This window comes from Mastigoproctus giganteus, chromosome 8, assembly GCF_048544385.1.
Source record: "Mastigoproctus giganteus isolate SK-2022 chromosome 8, ASM4854438v1, whole genome shotgun sequence".
Lineage (NCBI taxonomy): Eukaryota > Metazoa > Arthropoda > Arachnida > Uropygi > Thelyphonidae > Mastigoproctus > Mastigoproctus giganteus.
In genome coordinates this window covers 183,388,125-183,406,295 of record NC_143582.1, presented here as the reverse complement: position 1 = coordinate 183,406,295, position 18,171 = coordinate 183,388,125, and the positions used below count along the sequence as shown (strand labels likewise).

At 36.8% G+C, this 18,171-nt stretch overlaps 1 protein-coding gene across 7 annotated transcripts in view; it reads left to right on the top strand.

Moving 5' to 3' along the window:
- Positions 1 to 18,171, top strand: part of LOC150082055 (TBC domain-containing protein kinase-like protein) — a 311,436-nt gene that overhangs the window by 284,529 nt on the left and 8,736 nt on the right. For 6 of the 7 annotated variants that reach the window (XM_090379947.1, XM_090379944.1, XM_090379948.1 and 3 more), the window contains one exon: positions 16,480 to 16,637. In XM_090379947.1, coding sequence (XP_090236073.1) covers positions 16,480 to 16,637 — 158 coding nt within the window. Of the gene's footprint in view, positions 1 to 16,479; positions 16,638 to 18,171 lie in introns of those variants that run through there. The other variant, XM_090379949.1, reaches the window with a different exon arrangement.

Below are 18,171 nucleotides of genomic sequence, written 5' to 3'. Positions count from 1 at the left end.
GCATCCTTGTATTTGGTGGTCATGGGCTCAAACCCCGGTCTAATCAAGAAGCATGTGCTACACACTGCTGCTCCTGCCAACCTGGCTACAGAGGCGCCGACAATGAACTACGTACAGCTTAGGAAATGGGGAGTCTAATCTGGATATCACTACTATTAAGTATCGTTTTCTGTGTATTTTATAGTTGTATGTTTTTATTCTCAAAGAGTTGTTTCCATAAGAATTTGAGTTTATCGAGTTTATTTTAAAAAAAAATATACTGCAACTCATTTGGACAGTACCATTTTAGCTAAGATTAGATTATAATATCAAACTTATTATGGACTTGAGCAGGACACAGAAAGCATGAAGTTTCCATTTGTTGGACCTAGTAAGTTCCACCTTATGAATGTAAATAGGTATTGGATCAGCAGTGTAGCTGTAGTTAATCCTTATTTAGGCAAAAATTTTAAAAAGCTATATTAAAATTTCCATGAAATATTAAAAAAAAATTATGTACCAGATACATAATGAGTTGGTGCTAATGTCACGGCGGCCGTTAAAAGCTTCTTTACTGTGGGAACTCATTATGAAACTGGTACAGTAAAATAAAACATTATTGAAACTGGTACAGTAAATTAAATAAAAAAAGTATTGCTGCATTATTTTTATTGAAAAAATAATTTCAGTACAATGAAATCCAATGAATGGAATTTTTCATTGTACTAGTGTACAATGAAATAATTCGTATAAAATATATTATAGTAACACTAAAATTATTGGTCTATGGTAAGTGAAATAAGATATAATTTTGACACTCAAATGATTTTAATTCCGTAGTGAATATTCCATCGATTGTCATTCCATTTGTGTAGTGTTTACTAAAGTATTTGACTTAATATCTAAATTGAAGACATCTTTCATAAATTTACAAAACCCTTTTCCAGCCTCAGAATTTAATTCTAGACTGATATCACCAGCGAGAACTTATAGGTATATGATCCAGTGGCGCTTCTAATAATTTTTCACCTTCAAAATGCGCCATCAAATTCTTGTTTATGAATTTTTGAATTATATCTAACGACATCCCTGGAGTGATGTATATGGCAACGATGAAAATAGATTCACTATTGAATTTGTACAAAGATCCACAAATGTCTCCAATTTCATCTGATACTGCTGTCTCACCGCTGCTATTACGTTGTGCAATGATATATAGTGTACTGATGATAGTTGAACCTTCACATTGATATATTGCAACACCACCACTACGAACATTCGAACATTTTAAATTGAGTCACACATTGGAATGGTTTGAGTAATATATGTTCATCATTATCTAACCACGTTTCACTTAATATCAATATTTTGGATTGCTGTAAGATTGTGTCCGTTTCGATATCTTGAATATGGGCCAGTAAATTTTGTATGTTCATTGATGATATAGATACACCACTTTGTACGAAATCTTGCAGTTCATCCTGTATAGACAGTAGCTTATTATTTTTCAAGCGATCTAGTTCAGCACAAAGTTCTATATTACTAGTAGCTTTGCAGCGGTAAAATGTGAAATCGTCATGGGGATTTGTAATAAATTAATCTTGCAATAAGATCACTTGAGATAATGCCACGTATACAAGTTGCTGTTGATGACCATTCTCATAATTATATACAACTTTGTTGAAGGTCCCTCCTTGAGATTTATGTATAGTCAAAGCACAAGCACATACTAAAGGAAATTGTGTACATCTACATGTTAATTTTCTATTGTTCTTAATGGAATCGTAGTTGATTGTTTTGTAATAGGTATGGATTGACTAGGTAAATGTTTATTTTTCACATATTGTTTATAATGAGACTGAAGGTTATGTCCTGTTTTCGACTCAGGAAATTTCATCCATACTCAACTGTTTTGCCATCCTCAAATTCGAAATATACTAAAGTACCGATTGCACCATTTACCAGTCCATCGACCAAATCTATATTTGTAGTAATCATGTACGGTCTTCCTTTCAATAATGGTAGAATGTATGGAAGTCCTGCAGTTTCTGCTTTTTGATTAGACCGGGGTTCGAGCCAGTGACCACCAAATACGGAGGATGCGGAAAGGTCAGGGAATGACCACCGCATATCCCCGGAGCAATATGGCCTTAGTTGCTAATGCTCCTAAAAACCAAATAACAAACAACCTGCAGTTTCAGTCACTGACATTTTATGAATTTTATTTTGAATCCCTTGCAGACATAAATTAGTAGCATCTTCTTACACATCTCGATTCTATAATTTTGAATTCGTCTGGTAATAATGCTTCTCCATTGCCTATTTTTGTAAGAATTTTAGAAAATGGACTATCAGATTGTCAAACAACTTGTGCTAATTCATGAAATTGTAGTGAATGCCATAATTCTGGAGCAATGTCTAATGACTTGTTTGTAAATTCTTTCAATTCCAATATAGAATGAGTAAAGTTAGCTGTTATTCCTACTGATTTAAATGCAATTTGCAAATTTTCTGTGGTACGCATTCGCATAATTTTCATCGCCTTATATAGCAAATGTTGGGGAGTTACTCCACGACGATCAGATCTACGAATTTCGCTCAATGCCATCATAAAGGGAGTTATTTTCAATCCATTTTTAAATTTTCGTTCATGTCCCAAATATATAGCTGGAAAAGAAAGTTCTGCATGTACAGGGTTGTTAAAATTAAAGTATCCCTATGTAGAGGGCTCTGGAGCGAGTTCTAAGGCTCATACTGAAACGAAATTTGGACAACAGGTACAATAAAGAATGCGCTGGCCATTTATTGGAAAAAAAAAAAAATTAGTTACAAAATTTGTCACTATATGGGCGCTGTGGCAATACAGATCATTTGAATAGCACTACAATTGTTCATTGTGTCCTCCATTTTGGTCAACAACAGTTTCCATTCGAAGAACGGCATTTTCTACGTAACATGTCAACTGGAATAGCCAACACTTGATGTCTAATGCTGTCCTTCAGATCTGCCAGAGTTTGACATTGTTCCCGATACACCTGGTTCTTCAAAAAACCCGACAACAGAAGTCGCATGGGGTGAGGGCCGGTGATCGGGGTGGCCAAGATGTCTAGAAACAATGGCTGATGACCCGTTCGTCTGTAAAGTGTTGCCTTAGCAATCTTTGGACACAACGGTGGATGTAGGGTGGCACACCATCTTGCATGAATATGGTATCCTGAAGGCACCCACGTTGTTGCAGCTTTGGTATTGCGAAATTTTCAACATTTCATAATATCACTGTCTAGTGATGGAATAGGTGTAGGGTCCAGTTGGTGTTACCTGTTAAAAAAATATAGCCCAATCATGAATGTGGCAGTAAATCCATAGCACACTCACTTTTGGAGAATGCAGCGGGACCTCTTGGATAAATCAAGGGTTTTTTATTGCCCAAATGCAACAGGTGTGCGTATTCACTTGTCCATTTAAGCAGAAGTGAGCTTCACCACCCCAAAGGATGTTCCATGACAAAGTGATATCCACTGTCACATTCATGATTGGGCAATCCAATCATGGATGTGAATCATGAATCCAGAAAATGAAGTGCGTATTTAAACGAATATCTGCATCACCATGCTTTAGCTGCTGTAGCGTGTAATAGTAATCGTGGAATGTGATGCAAGAAATCAAGCGTATGAGCTTATGTAGCATTAGCTAAAAAAAAAAAAAAAAAATCACACATCCATTCCCTCTAAATGTTTATCCAGTTCTTCCTTGAATTTATTTAAGATATCAACTTCCACAACGAAGTATGAAAGTTTGTTCCAACAATTAACCACCTGCTGGCTAAAGGCAAATTTCCGCACATTTGGTCTATAGCTGTCTTTCCTCAATTTGATTTTATGCCCCATTAGGTTCGTAATCTGAACAAGTGGAAAAATCCCATCAGAATTCAGCGTGCTCAACCCAGTCAAGGCCTTATACACCTCAATCAGATCACCTCGCAGGTGCATAATTTCCAGCCGCTGCAATTTGCAGAATTTAAGCCTCTCTTGGTAAGAGGATCTCTTCATTCCCCTCACTAATCTTGTTGCCCTTCTCTGTACACACTCAAGCAAATCTACATCCTTCCTAAAATGAGTCCTCCAGACCTGTATGCAGTACTCAAGGCATGGCCCAACCATTGCCTTATACAGAGGGACAATCAACTCCTTTTCCCTGCTAGCAGAATTCCTGTATATCATTGACAAAACTCCATGACCTGCTCTGGCAGCCTGTCTGCATTGCTCAGAAAACTTCATATCTGACTGCACAATTACTCCCAGGTCTTTTTCATTTTCTACCACCTTAAGTGTAGTACCACACAGTTGGTATGTTCCTCTGGTGGTTACTTCTATTCATATGCAGTACTTTGCATTTGTCAATGTTAAACTTCAGTTGCTACTTCTCAGCCCATCTTCCCAAATTTTCTAGATCCTGTTGCAGTACCACACTGCCATTATCATCATTAACAACCCTGCCAACCTTTGTGTCATCTGCAAACTTTGACAGTAAGCCTGATATACCTTCATCAATATCATTGATAAATATATAAAACAACAGTGGACCCAACATCGAACTCTGTGGGACTCCGTTAATAACATTAGTCCACGAAGAGCAGCGCTAATTTATTACCACTCTTTGTCTTCTCCTACTCAACCACCCTTTTATCCATTGTAGCAACTTACCCTTAATACCATTCTGCTCCAATTTGTACAGTAGTCTTCCATGCGCAACAGTGTCAAAAGCTTTCCTGAAATCCAACTATACGATATCAAAATTATTTTTTGCATCCAGTTCCTTTGTAACCACATCATAATAACCAATCAAATTTGTCAGACAAGACTTTCCCTTAACAAACCCATGCTATGTCTGAATTATTGCTGCAATCTTCTCTTTCCTGCAATCCTGCAATGCATCTTTATTCAGTGACTCCATTATTTTATCCGGAACAGAAGTTAAACTAAGAGGTCTGTAATTACTCATGTCACCGTTCAATCCCCCTTTGTGAATTGGGGATACATTTGCACATCTCCAATCTGTGGGAACCTCCCCTGAGTTCAAGGATGCTCATAATTATGGCTAAGGGTTTGCTTACTTCCTTTGCCGCCTCCTTTAATATAACTAGATAGATACTATCCACCCCAAATGCTTTTCTTATGTTTAACTTCAACAATTTCTCTTCCACTTTGCTCTCAGTTATTACAAAATCATTAAGCACCCTGCTACAATTTGATAACCTTCTGGCATTTTCAATCCTTAATAACTCCTCATGTGTGAATTTAGATGCAAAATACTCATTGTTTGTTTGCTATCTGAGCAGGATCATCAACAGTTGAACCATCGATATTAAATGGACCAATCTGATTCATCCCCTTTTAGAGTTTATATAAGTAAAGAAATTTTTGCTGTTTTTCTTAGCATCGTTTGCCAAAGATTTCTAGTAATCTGCCTAACCTCCTTTGTGATTTGATTACAGACTAGCTTATATCTGCCATAGGCTTTTGTGCCGCCTGATAATTTATATGCATCCCATGCATTTTTTTCTCTGCCACGAGTCTCATTAGTTCATTTGACAACCATTTAGGCCTAAACCTTGAACAACACTTCTTAATAAGTATGAAACGTTTAGTAGCATCCACGATTAATTCCTTGAATGCTTCCCATTTAGAATTTGCTGTTGGTAACATCTTCAGTTGATCCCACTGTACAGAATTTAAAAACTGTCTGAGACCACTGTCTCTCTGACTCACCTTTACGGAAGCAAAAACCTTTTCCTTTACACCTGATGGTAATTGTATCTTTAAGTAAATCCCACATCAGTACACTGTGATCACTTCCACCTAGTGGTTCCTTTATCTGCAAATTCTTAATACACGAATGATCACTGCTGATAACCGGATCAAGAGTATTACCCTCTCTGGTTGCCTCTTGAACATGCTGCTGCAGAAAACAATCATCCAATAAATCCATAAAAGTCTTACTAGTGTGCAAGTGACCAACCCACAAGTTCCAGTCAATATCTGGGAAGTTAAAATCCCCCATTATAACACATTCTGATTTACTAGCCCACTCTATTTCTCTGTACAATTGTTCATTGTACTCATTTGAGTCATTAGGCCTATAACATACTCCTATTCTTATTTTTGCTTTCACAGTGTTTATGTCACACCAAACTGACTCAATAGTGCACTGTCCATCTATATCAACTGGATGCACTTCTTTTGATTTTGTTTTTCTTAATTAACAGCATAACCCCTCTTCCCTTCCTATTCTGTCTATCCTTTCTGTCCACTTAGTACTCCCCAAATTCCAATTCTTCATTTCTAATATCTGTGTGACACCACATCTTTGATATCCCAACAATATCCGCCTTTGATGTCTTGACCAACACTTCAAATTCCTCAAATTCATTTACTATACTTCTAGCATTGGTATACATGCAGTTATTCTTAGTTACCCTAACACATCCCATATACCCTCCTGTTTCACGATGACTGCCATCAGTCCCTGAAACCCCCAGCACCCCTCACTCCAGGCTGCCACTTATTCTAATAGAAGTAGTGCAAGAATCACCTTCACCTCCGCCTGCAGCTACTTTTAACCTTTTAGTCTGTGAATCCCCCTAAGCTAGCAGTTTTCTGACCCACCTAACACTGCTTCGATAGCGTCAGCAAATATTCTTGCACCCTTTCTATTTAAAACGTGTATCCCATCCCTGTAGATGCAGTCTCTCCTGTTAACAAGCACAGACTTTGCTGAAAAAAATTCTACCCCATGAGCTTTGTTCATGATGAGAGCCTTGAAAAGGCTCTCATCATGAACTCCCTCCTATTGTGTCTGGGCAGAATTGCAGACACTTTTAAATTTAACCCTAACTCATGACTTTTTTGCAACATTGACCTGTACTTGTTAAGTAAATCTGCAGATCTCCTACTCTTAATGTCATTGGTGCCAACGTGTACAATATTACCCTTTGTGCCCATAAAAGATGATATATGCTTCACAATATCAACTTTTGCCCCTGGCAGACATACCCTGGTCCTATTCCATCTATCCTTTTTACACAATATATTACTTGTCTCCCTGACAATCAAGTCACCAACAATAATTAGTTCCTTTGGGACCAGTGCATTCTGCCTTGGAGATTGCTGCTGTGTTGCCTAATGCACAGGAGTGAGTGCTGGTGTTGAGTTGGGCATCTTGTAAGGATAGTACCGCAACATCTGACGCATTACTAGCCTTACAGTGGAATACTGCATGTTCACTTCACGAGAAACAGCTGGCACACTTGTGCTACCACATGGAGATTGACTTGATAAATCGACGACAGCCATGGCCACATCTTCAACATGAGAGGAGTCCACTTGTTTTCGAAGGCGCACTATAGCCTCAGCAGCTTATGCGCCATTAAACCTCCATAACACACACACACACACGTTTTTGACCTCTACCTGGTCGAACACCAAGGTGTCCTGTCGTTTCAAATTTCACAATCATTTTGCGGACGGCATAAACAGTCATAGGTCCATGCCTTATGCGCTTCTGAAACTGGAATTCACTGATAGCCGCAGCTGAATTGTTGCTGTTCTGATAGTACAGCTTCACTAATAGCGCCTTTTCCTGCAATGTTGTTGGCATTGCTGCTGTAGTGCAGGCAAACATTTACTGTATCATTTTGAAGAGACTGCTTTGCTTTTATACAGTACAGTAGAGCTGAGTAGTGGCATTGTGGGAATAACTTACTATTATGCAAATAACGTAAGTTATTTGCATAATCGTAACTAAGTTAGTTACGTGCCATACAGTGACAAATTCTGTAACTAATTTTTTTTCCCAATAAATGGCGAGTGCATTCTTTATTGTACCTGTTGTCCAAATTTCTCTTCAGTACGAGCCTTAGAACTCTCTCTAGAGCCCTCTACATAGGGATACTTTAATTTTAACAACCCTGTATATAGTTTATCATCATTGTTGACAGGTTCCACAATTTGATCTGAATGTTCCTGTTCACTATCATTTGCCCCCAAGAAATCGTCACTCACTTTTATGTCCTAGAATTTATACAAAAGTGAATTTATGAAATACCGTAACCATATTTTCACTATTTTCTTCTGCACACATCCTTGTAGATATGATGATTTATGTATGAGTCTTCATTTTATATGTACATTAATGGCATAATCATTATCATCTAATTCTCTAGGTAATAGATGAACCATTGTATTTACGTTAACTGGTACATTTATTACTTGTCCAGTGATCCCATATTGTCCATGTTCATAACATAAATGACAAATTTGCATAAAAGGTAATCGTGGTGATATCAAATGCTCAGTTACAACATCCAGTAGTGGCAAATAAGTAGGATATGTTGGATATATAAATCAATTTGACGTGGCCACAGTTGGTATCCCTCCCTCTTTTAATGAAGTATGACATGTATTACACGTCATGAAAGTACTCACTTCTTGTAAATGAAATTCATTTTGAAGTAATTCATATGAAGTTGTTGGAAATAGTTTCAAATCTATTGAAACCATAAATGATCACAAATGTTACAACTAAATCCAAATGGGTTTTTGTACACTAGTTTTTCAAACTCACTGTCAGCTTGTGTAGATACTATAGGGATGTAATCAGGAATCTCATTATTAGCCATTTCTAATTTTGCTTTTTTTTGTGCGCGATATTCCTTCATTCATTCTGCTGGCATTTTAGATTCCTGATAAGTATCAGGTATAGTAGAACTCTGTGGTTGAATTTAATTATTATTCTGAATAGTTTGAATTTATAATTTCCTTTTCTTCTGTTCACGATATTCCTTCCTTATTTCAGCTCGAGTTTTTTTGGGTGCAGTTTGAGAAGTCCCAGGCACAATGAAACACTCTTGTTGAATTTCATCTGGATTCACATTTTTGTCCAACTTCCCTTTCTTTTTCTTTCATGATATTCCTTTGAATGCTGGGCTGTAGATTTTGGTACAGTCACTTGCGTATAACGGTATAAAGTAATGCTGATATGTAGCGCATCACTGCAACTTGTTGCGTACAATCGAGTTTTCTTGGGCGCATGCATTTTACTTGTTGCATCACTGCAGCAACATGTACAATGCATATGCATTGGGTTTCGTAGTGATTTCTAGGTAACGTAACACTTTTTTCCAAATAACACTGTTAAAAACGTTTTTAAAGTCAACATGAATGTCAAATTAGTTAAAGGGTGCCCCATTTTCTCAAATGACATGAACACTGATCATAGGTTGCCAACTATTGTTTTAGATAATGTTAATTTGTTCAGAGATTTTATTTATTTTTTAAACAGAAGTCATGTCTTTCTTTCTTTCTCTCTCTCTCGATTATATTAGTCATATTGATGAGAATGAACTTAACCTGTTTTTTTTTTTTTTTAATTGAATGCTTGAATTATTTCTTATGCAACATGGCAGGCTGCACATGTTGGACTGGTTGGTCCATACCTGGTCTCCTGGCAGAGCTGCTGGAGATGTCAGTATGATGAAATTACTATTTTGGTAGTGTTTTTGGTCCCACTGAATATTAGTGTAACAGATAAGGAGCAGTTGTCTTGAGTCTTGTGATTTTTGTGACCACACAATTGTTATTTCATGTCACAACTGTTATTTATAGTTACTTTCAGCTATCATGTAATAAAGTTATCAGTAGCTTAAATGACTATGCAGTACTGGATTAATTCTAGCTTTTTACTGGCTTGTGGATTTATTCATAATCACCATCATTATCCATATCAGTTACATTCAGTGGAGGTCTTTAAGGTGGTACCAATCAGTCTTCTGGATTATGAGCCTTCCATTTATTATTTTCTTCCACACTATCCTGTTTTCTACTAGATGTTTAGCCCTAGCTAGAATAAGCCTTCTTTCTTCTAATGCTTGCTTGATACTATCAAATCCACCTTTTTCTTGGTCTGCATCTGAGCCTCTTACCACCTATTTTTGCTTCACATACATAGAGTGATCACTGAATTATGACCACTTACCTAATACTGTGTTGGGCTATCGTTCACATGGATAACAGCTGCTGTTTGCCTAGGCATTGACTCCACTCTAGATGTCTGAAAATGTCCATAAGGATCTGCAGCCAAATTGCTTACAAGGCTTTCCACAGTGTCGGAATAGACGTTCAATTGGATTTAGGTCAGGCAAATTTGGAGGCTAATCAAGATGGGCGATCTCATCATTGTGTTCTTCAAACCACTTGTGCACAGTGTGGGCCCGATGACATGGCGCATTATTGTCTTGTAAAATCTTGTTTCTGTGTGGGAAAAAATGTAATATGGCAGGGTGCACGTGGTGGACTGGTTAGTTCATATATGGTCTTCCGGCAGAGCTGTTGGGCGCCTCACCAGTGAAATATTGGTCCATATGCACTAGGGGTCCTAGTTCTTGCCAGCAAAACATGCCCCCACCCCCATATTAAGCAACCACCACTACCTGCCTGGATAGTGGACATCACGCAAGGTGGGTCCATGGACTTGTGTTACTTGCACCACACGTGGTGTCCATTCGTGTGTTGTTGCACCAAGTGTTTGGAGGCGCCTCCGTAGCCAGGTGGGAAGGAGCAGCAGTGCGTAGCACACGCTTCTTGATTAGACCGGGGTTCGAGCCCGTCACCACCAAATACAGAGGATGCAAAAGGTCAAGGAATGACCACCGCATATCCCGGAGCAATATGGCCTTAGTTGCTAATGCTCCTAAAAAGCAAATAACAAAACAAACAAAACCAAGTGTTTGGACTCATCCAATCAGGACACCAATTTACAGTCCTCCAGTGTCTAACCATTGTGTTGCTGACACCACAACATTCACCATCATCAATGATCAACAGTAAGGAGAAGGTGTCCCTTGGGTTGTCTGCTGAGGAATCCCATACATCCGAGTGTGCGGCACATTGTCATTTAGGATATCATTCTCATATTTCCCATATTGTATTGCGATGTCACCTGTCACTCAGTGATCTGCCATTCAGGCCAAACAACACTGTACCCTTCACTTACCACGAACATCCACCTTGTGTAATCCTTTACAGTTCTGTTGGTGGGAGGTGTTTTTACCCATTCAACACCATTCTTTCTATATCTTAACCAGAGTGGTCCATGAGCAACTGAAAAGATGCCGTTTCTGATATGAAAGCATGAGCTCCCACAATCATGCCATTTTAAACTTCACGATATCTTTACTATGTCCCATAACTGCTATTTTTTCACTTTGACTTGCATGACCAGATGCAAATTACCACTTCTCTAACATATGAAGCTGTTCAGTTTTTTATATTGCAGCCTGTGCAGCCTAGTCCATTATGAATGGGGTGTTCATAATTTGTGATGCTCTGTCTGTATGTATAGTTAATCTCCCTTTTCCCATTCATTATACATGCCCATACTACCTTAAGTTTACTTCACTTACCTTTGACTAAATATTTTATCTCAAGATTTTTTGTGATCGTATAATTATGATCTTCATTAAAGACTTTCTAGATTCAGAAAATTACTAACTTAAATAAAATTACTTGTTCTAATTTTTGGTTATTGAATTTACGCTCTAAAATTTCCCTTTCTCTCTAACTTTCATAACTTTTATTTTTGTATAACCCATTTTCATGCCCAATTTTCTACAAGGCTTTAATTTATTCTCAGATTCTGCATAAAAATAAGCAGAATCTGACATACTTTCTATATCAGTTATCCGACATATTTTCTATATCATTTTTTAAATAATAGAAAGAATAAGAGAGGTAGTGGGATTCTCACCTATTAGAAGATGGCATTAAGATTAATAAGAAGTCCTACTACACATCTGAACATTCTGATGCCTCAGCAGTTGAATGTACCCATGAAAAAAGCTCATTTTAATGTTATCAGTATATATTTTCTTTCATCTGTTTTTGATATTCATACCAAACTTACTATGTGGATTATTGCAAATAACAACATTAAGTTGCTCTCAATTATATATAGCGATTTTAATCTTCCTCTTTACCAGTGCTACAATCTTAGAAGAAAACTGCTGATTAGCTGCATGCTATCGATCTTATACAAATTCATTATTGACATTAGAGGGTATCAAATGCTTGATTTTATTTTCGGAAATATTAAGCACTTCTCTAAAATTCATTTGTAGTTTTTCTTTGAATTTTATTACTTAGCTGTTACCTATGCATTTGATATTCAGAAGATTCAGTCCACATTTTCTCACAATAAATCTTCCCAAATCAGTTTTGGGGGATACAAAATTGATTTGGAAAGGTGACTTACATCTCAGCAGTAGGCAGAGATGTAAGTGATCCTTGAACTGCTTCTATTGGAGGCGCCTCCGTAGCCAGGTGGGAAGGAGCAGCAGTGCATAGCACACGCTTCTTGATTAGACCGGAGTTCGAGCCCGTCACCACCAAATACGGAGGATGCGGAAAGGTCAGGGAATGGCTACCGCATATCCCGGAGCAATATGGCCTTAGTTGCTAATGCTCCTAAAAACAAAATAACAAACAAACAAGCTTCTATTGGAACATGTAACAGCCTGGAAAATGAGGTATTGTGCATTTCAAGGCCTGCTGGGGGTTCTTCATGGAACAAGTAAATACATGGGCTGGGATAGGGGTACTAAAAGTAAAAACAGGTGCATGTATACTTGCATTTACACCAATTCTAGAGCATAGTAAATACATTTGATGAAATTTAAGTACTGGTCAAATCTTCAGATGCAGACATTCTGGAATATTGGAGATATGGCATCACTCAGGTATAGGGGATGCAGAATTTATATATGGGGAATACAGTGCATACAGAAAGGACAGGGTAGGGGAAGGGGTTATGCTTTCAGTTAAAAAAGCACAAAATCTGAGGCTGTGCATCCTGTTCACATGGATGGTCAACGTAATGTAGAGTTAGTCTGGTGTGACATATGCACTGGGAAAACAAAAATGACAGAAGTGTGTTATAGGCCTAATGACTGTGAGAGTATTGCAAAGTACTGCAAAAACCTTGGTAGGTGCATTATGGCCACAGAAGCCGATGCGCCAACAACTAACTAAAATAAAAAAAATAATAAAACCTCCTCTCTTACAAATTAACATTCCTTTTATCACTTATATTGATGACTTAAAAACTTGGTCTGTCTCAATAAGCTGAAAAAGTCCTAGAGAGCAATATCATAAGCAACGGTTACCTGGAAACACTCAATTAATTATTTTATACTTTCCATTAATCCTTTCAGATCAGCACATATGTCCATTACAAGAAAGAAGCTAAGCTGTTCATTTTGTCCCATCGTTGCTGGGTAGCATTAAAGTAGTAAATTGTCAAAAGGACCTTAGTTTTTTGTTTGACTTGAATCTTTTGTTTAGAATTCATCTCTTGAAGGCCAAGGTTAAAACTATCAAAAGCATCTGGCTATTAAATTAGACCTTTGAAACTTGTTGCTATTCTCTCTGAGTACTACACCATTCCTGGAGATGTTCTTTCTTTTATCTCGCATTCACTGCTTATCTCTGACAGGCATCTAATAATGAAATATATCAAAACACATATTTTATCAAAAATATGTGTTTTCATATATAATATGATTAAGAAATTTTGGCTATGGCAGTGCCTACTTAACTTAAATCCATAGAGTATTGCTGTGCTAATGTTAAATAAAGTTTTTTTTCCATATCTTGAACTGCTGTTCAGCCTATACACTCCATTTGACACACTGATACAGCAAACGTTGCTTAAGCCATATACAAACTATATGTTGGTACCTGGCGCATGCGCGCGCGCGCACACACACACACACACACACACACACACACACACACACACACACACACACACACACACACACACACACACTCTCTCTCTCTCTCTCTCTCTCTCTCTCTCTCTCTCTCTCTCTCTCTCTCTATCTGGGATAAAATTGCTTGGCATGTTCCCTCCAGAAAGAAGTCATCCTTAGTGCCATTTGCCAATTTGCAGTAAATTAGCACCATTGCCAATTTGCAAAAGATTGTTGCAAATTGGCAGTAGCTCTGTTCCCAGTTTCGCTCTTAACAAACTAGATTTGGACCTTGAGTTAATATCCTAGCTATTTCAACTAGTGTATTAAACAGCTGACTGAAAGTCAGTGATGCTTATTTTATGCTCTATTAAATATGTGTTTTCGTATTTTTAGATATTGGTGATCTGGCTAGCATGCCATATAGGGACAGTCATAGAACTCATCATGACATTTCTGTAACTGAGGAGTGATTGGTAAAGAATGTCTATTTATTATTTATCCTTCAAGCTACTGTTTAACAGTAGTTTTGTCTCACTCCAAGTTTAACCTTAAACCATTTTTCAATGTGATGGATTAATTCATCAGAAAAGATACAAAAAATTTTGGTAAACTAAAAAGTGTGAACTTTCGAATTAAGAGTCTTCATTGCTAGTAAAAAAAAAAAAAAATCCCAAAAAGGGAGGCTAAACATCAGACCAGCTTAAATATAGATAAGCATGAAATGTTTTTTTTTTTTTTTTATTTGGTCTGAATAATACAAAAGAAGGAAAGACATCAGTAAACTTAAATGACATTAGATATATCCCATATGCAGATATTTCACAGTACTTCTGATTATGGTCCCAAGTGTCTATTAAGCATTTTTTAAGTGATAGGCAAATCTATACAAGTCTGTATGTTATGCTTAGATAAGTCTTTCTATTCTTATGTCATTTCTGTCAAAATTCTTGTTATCATATCAGTTCTTTGCCACAAGTAATCAGCAGAGATGAGGATTTACATTTTCATCCCCTTTGTCTATCAACTATTTTTAATCTCACTGACTACTACCAGCCATTTGGTGGCACCACTCCTGCTCTCATGTGGTGGAGCTGATTACTTAGAGGGTAAAGCCAACCCTAAGATGTAAAAGAAGCATCAGCAATTTGGAAACATTTCTTACCCATGAATCTGCAAACTCAACAACTATGGATGCACACTAGTCAAATTGCAGTTCTGTCAGTACCAAGAGATTTAAGACATGCAATTGAACAAGCTCATCCATCTCTTCTAATCTTCCATTCGTTAACAAATCAGCCAATAAATTTTTTCACACAGAAATGCTTGGAAAATGCTGCTGCTGCTGCTGCTGTGCTCACTAAAAAGTTTCAAGAGGCTATAATTGGGAGATTTCTTGGTTGAAACTTTAAACTACAGACACTCATGTGTCTTGAAAAACCTTTCACATTTTGCTGTAATACTGGTAATATAAAACTGGGCTAAATTAGCCGTGGATGTTCATTGCAACAGAACTGTTGTGCTTGACAGTGTTTTATCCCTGTTCCCACTATTAACATTATCAACAAACTAGATTTGAATCTTGAGCTAATAGCTTGGATCTCCTTACCATAAGCATTCCACATTGTTAAGGACTGAAAGCAAGATGCAGTATTGTCTTGCAAAATAGATTTCTAAGAGTATGTACTGAGGTTTTTCAGTAACATTCTTAATATTTTTTGCGTAATATGATTTTTTTTTTTTATCTAATCTTTAAAATAGTAAACAGTGAAGTGCTCTTATTCCAACTTATTTTTTAGGTTTTGTTTTTTAGAGTTTATGGGTTTCTTAAAATTCTAAGTTTCAACAATAGTGTCATGTTCAGTAATGTTCCTAAAAAAATGAAGCTTCTGTTAAGATAAAAGTGAGCTTATCTGTAGACTATATTTTATCAGTAATAGCTAGATTTTGCTACATAGACTATAAAATCTCAGAATAGAAATTGTCTCCTTTAATTACTGCTGTTATTAAAGAAGTCTATACTATATGTATCTTGTAAGAATATTGATGCATAACATTTTTAATCATGTTGTAAGCTCGAGTTGGTTTAATAATTATCTCAGAATTTGAAGAAACATTTGTTGCCAAAATTATTTTTTTATGATCTAACTCCTTTATTGTTTTTCACATTAATTCTTCCTCTGAAGTGTTGAGTGCAGAAATTTAAACAGTCATCAAATAAATTGAAGGCGACATTACTTACAAGGGTGGAAAGCTTTTTTTCTTTTCTACGCAGTAACAGAGGTTTCCATAATGTTTTACATATACATAAAAAAAAGCTTATTTTGGTTAGACAAAGAGCATTATATCCTTGATACATTCAGAAATAAATAGATTTCAGACTTTTTCGTTATTTTGCGAAGGTCCCCCTCTGTTTAAAATTTCACCAAATTGTTAATCACCGAAAAGTCTATTGCTTATTGGGGAAGTGAGATATAGATGTTTATAGTCATATCATTTATTTCTTTAATGAAGAATAGATTTCAGACTTTTTCGTTATTTTGCGAGGTCCCTCTGTTTAAAATTTCACTAAATTGTTAATCACCGAAAAGTCTATTGCTTATTGGGGAAGTGAGATATAAATGTTTATAGTCATATCATTTATTTCTTTAATGAAGAATATAATTAAAGAGAATGTAATGTTTTATACTTAACAGATATTGATATACAACGTTGTGTGCAGGATTCTGTTAGAATATTTAGCAGCACACCAAAAAGTATTACTTTCAGGCAACATGAACATCCCATCACTAAACCTCTATGGAAAATGAACAGAGATGAGATACACTCAGATGATGCCCTGCATCCTGAATTGGTAATGTTTTTTATAATTATTTTGGAGAAATTTATTATTTTTTAAATTAGATTTAGTTTGTTTTATATAAAAATATATATTCTTATATAAAACTAACTATTATAATATATACACTGAATTGACTTTACATTAGCAACCCCCTTGTGTAGGAATGGACTGACCTGTGAGCTTGGTGAAGGCTGAAAGTCGGAAGCAGCTGATATAAGACTGCAGTACACACATGTGGTGATCAGTTTTTGAGTGTCTGCAAGATAGATTAGGTTTCGCATGTTTCTAACTTGGAATGTATAATGATTGTGGGGACAAAGCGTGCTGGTACCAGTATCTTGAAAAAGGCCAACATAGTTAAGTCCTACCATTTTGTGGTGTCACAAGACTATAGTGACTGGCTCAACAGTGGTTGGACAACCAGCCAAAGGTCACACACGGGGAGAGCCATGTGTGGTCTAATCCTGCGTGTAAGTGCATTGGAGCCTACAGTCATCAACCATATATGGCTGTCCCATGTGTGACCTTTGGCTGATTGTTCAACCGCTGTTAAACTAACCACCCAGTACAACATAGGAATAGCAAGACTAGACTTTGGATTATGTTCCAGACATCAGCTTGTATAGGCTACAACAGTTGATGGCTATCACAAATACCCATGCACACTGCAAGATACAGGAAACTGTGCCTAGTGTGGGCATCAGCACCAACACTGGACCAGGACATGTGGAAATCTGTCATCTGATCTGATGAATCCTGTTTCCAACTATCACGCTGATGGGTGCATCCACATTTGGAGAAAGCAACAAATATGCTGTTGAAACCTTGGCTTGAGGCTAGGAGAAACATATTGACATGGATTTGAATTTCTATTGACTAATTTTCAGGAAATACATGTAGGGGGAGATTGTTTCAGAGGGACAGAAATTGAGGAATAAATGAAGAATAATAATAATAATAATAATAATAATAAGAAAAAAAAAATAATAAGTAATGAGTTTGGGAACTGAATCATAAGTGCATATTGGCTGTTGATTCTTGTGTTTGAATTGATTTAGACAAATGAACTTGGGGTTAGATATGGCAAGTAAACTCTTTCGCTTATTAGAATCAAAATTCAATTTGCAAACGCATTAACTGTAACCTGCGTTTACTGTACTACCGTTAATAATAAAAAAAAAAAAAAAAAGAAGAAAGATCAGCCTTTGTAATTATTCTGAATAACTGACGTCCTATTGTACTAGATTTATTTAGCATTTATTTGTTATACACACATAATGCATAATGACACTGAATAATTGGGTAACAGTTATCCAGTGTTATGATTATCTACTCAAAAAATCAATTTTTGTCCCTCTATCTGCATTCTGTAAACAAAGAGCACCTGCCATGTTCCACATTGCAGTTAACCTTCTGACTGATTTGGCACCTCCATAGTCAGGTGGGCAGGAGCAGCGGTCTAATCAAGAAGCAGTAGCACATACTTCTTGATTAGACCGGGGTTCGAGCCTGTGACCACCAAATACGGAGGATGCGGAAAGGTCAG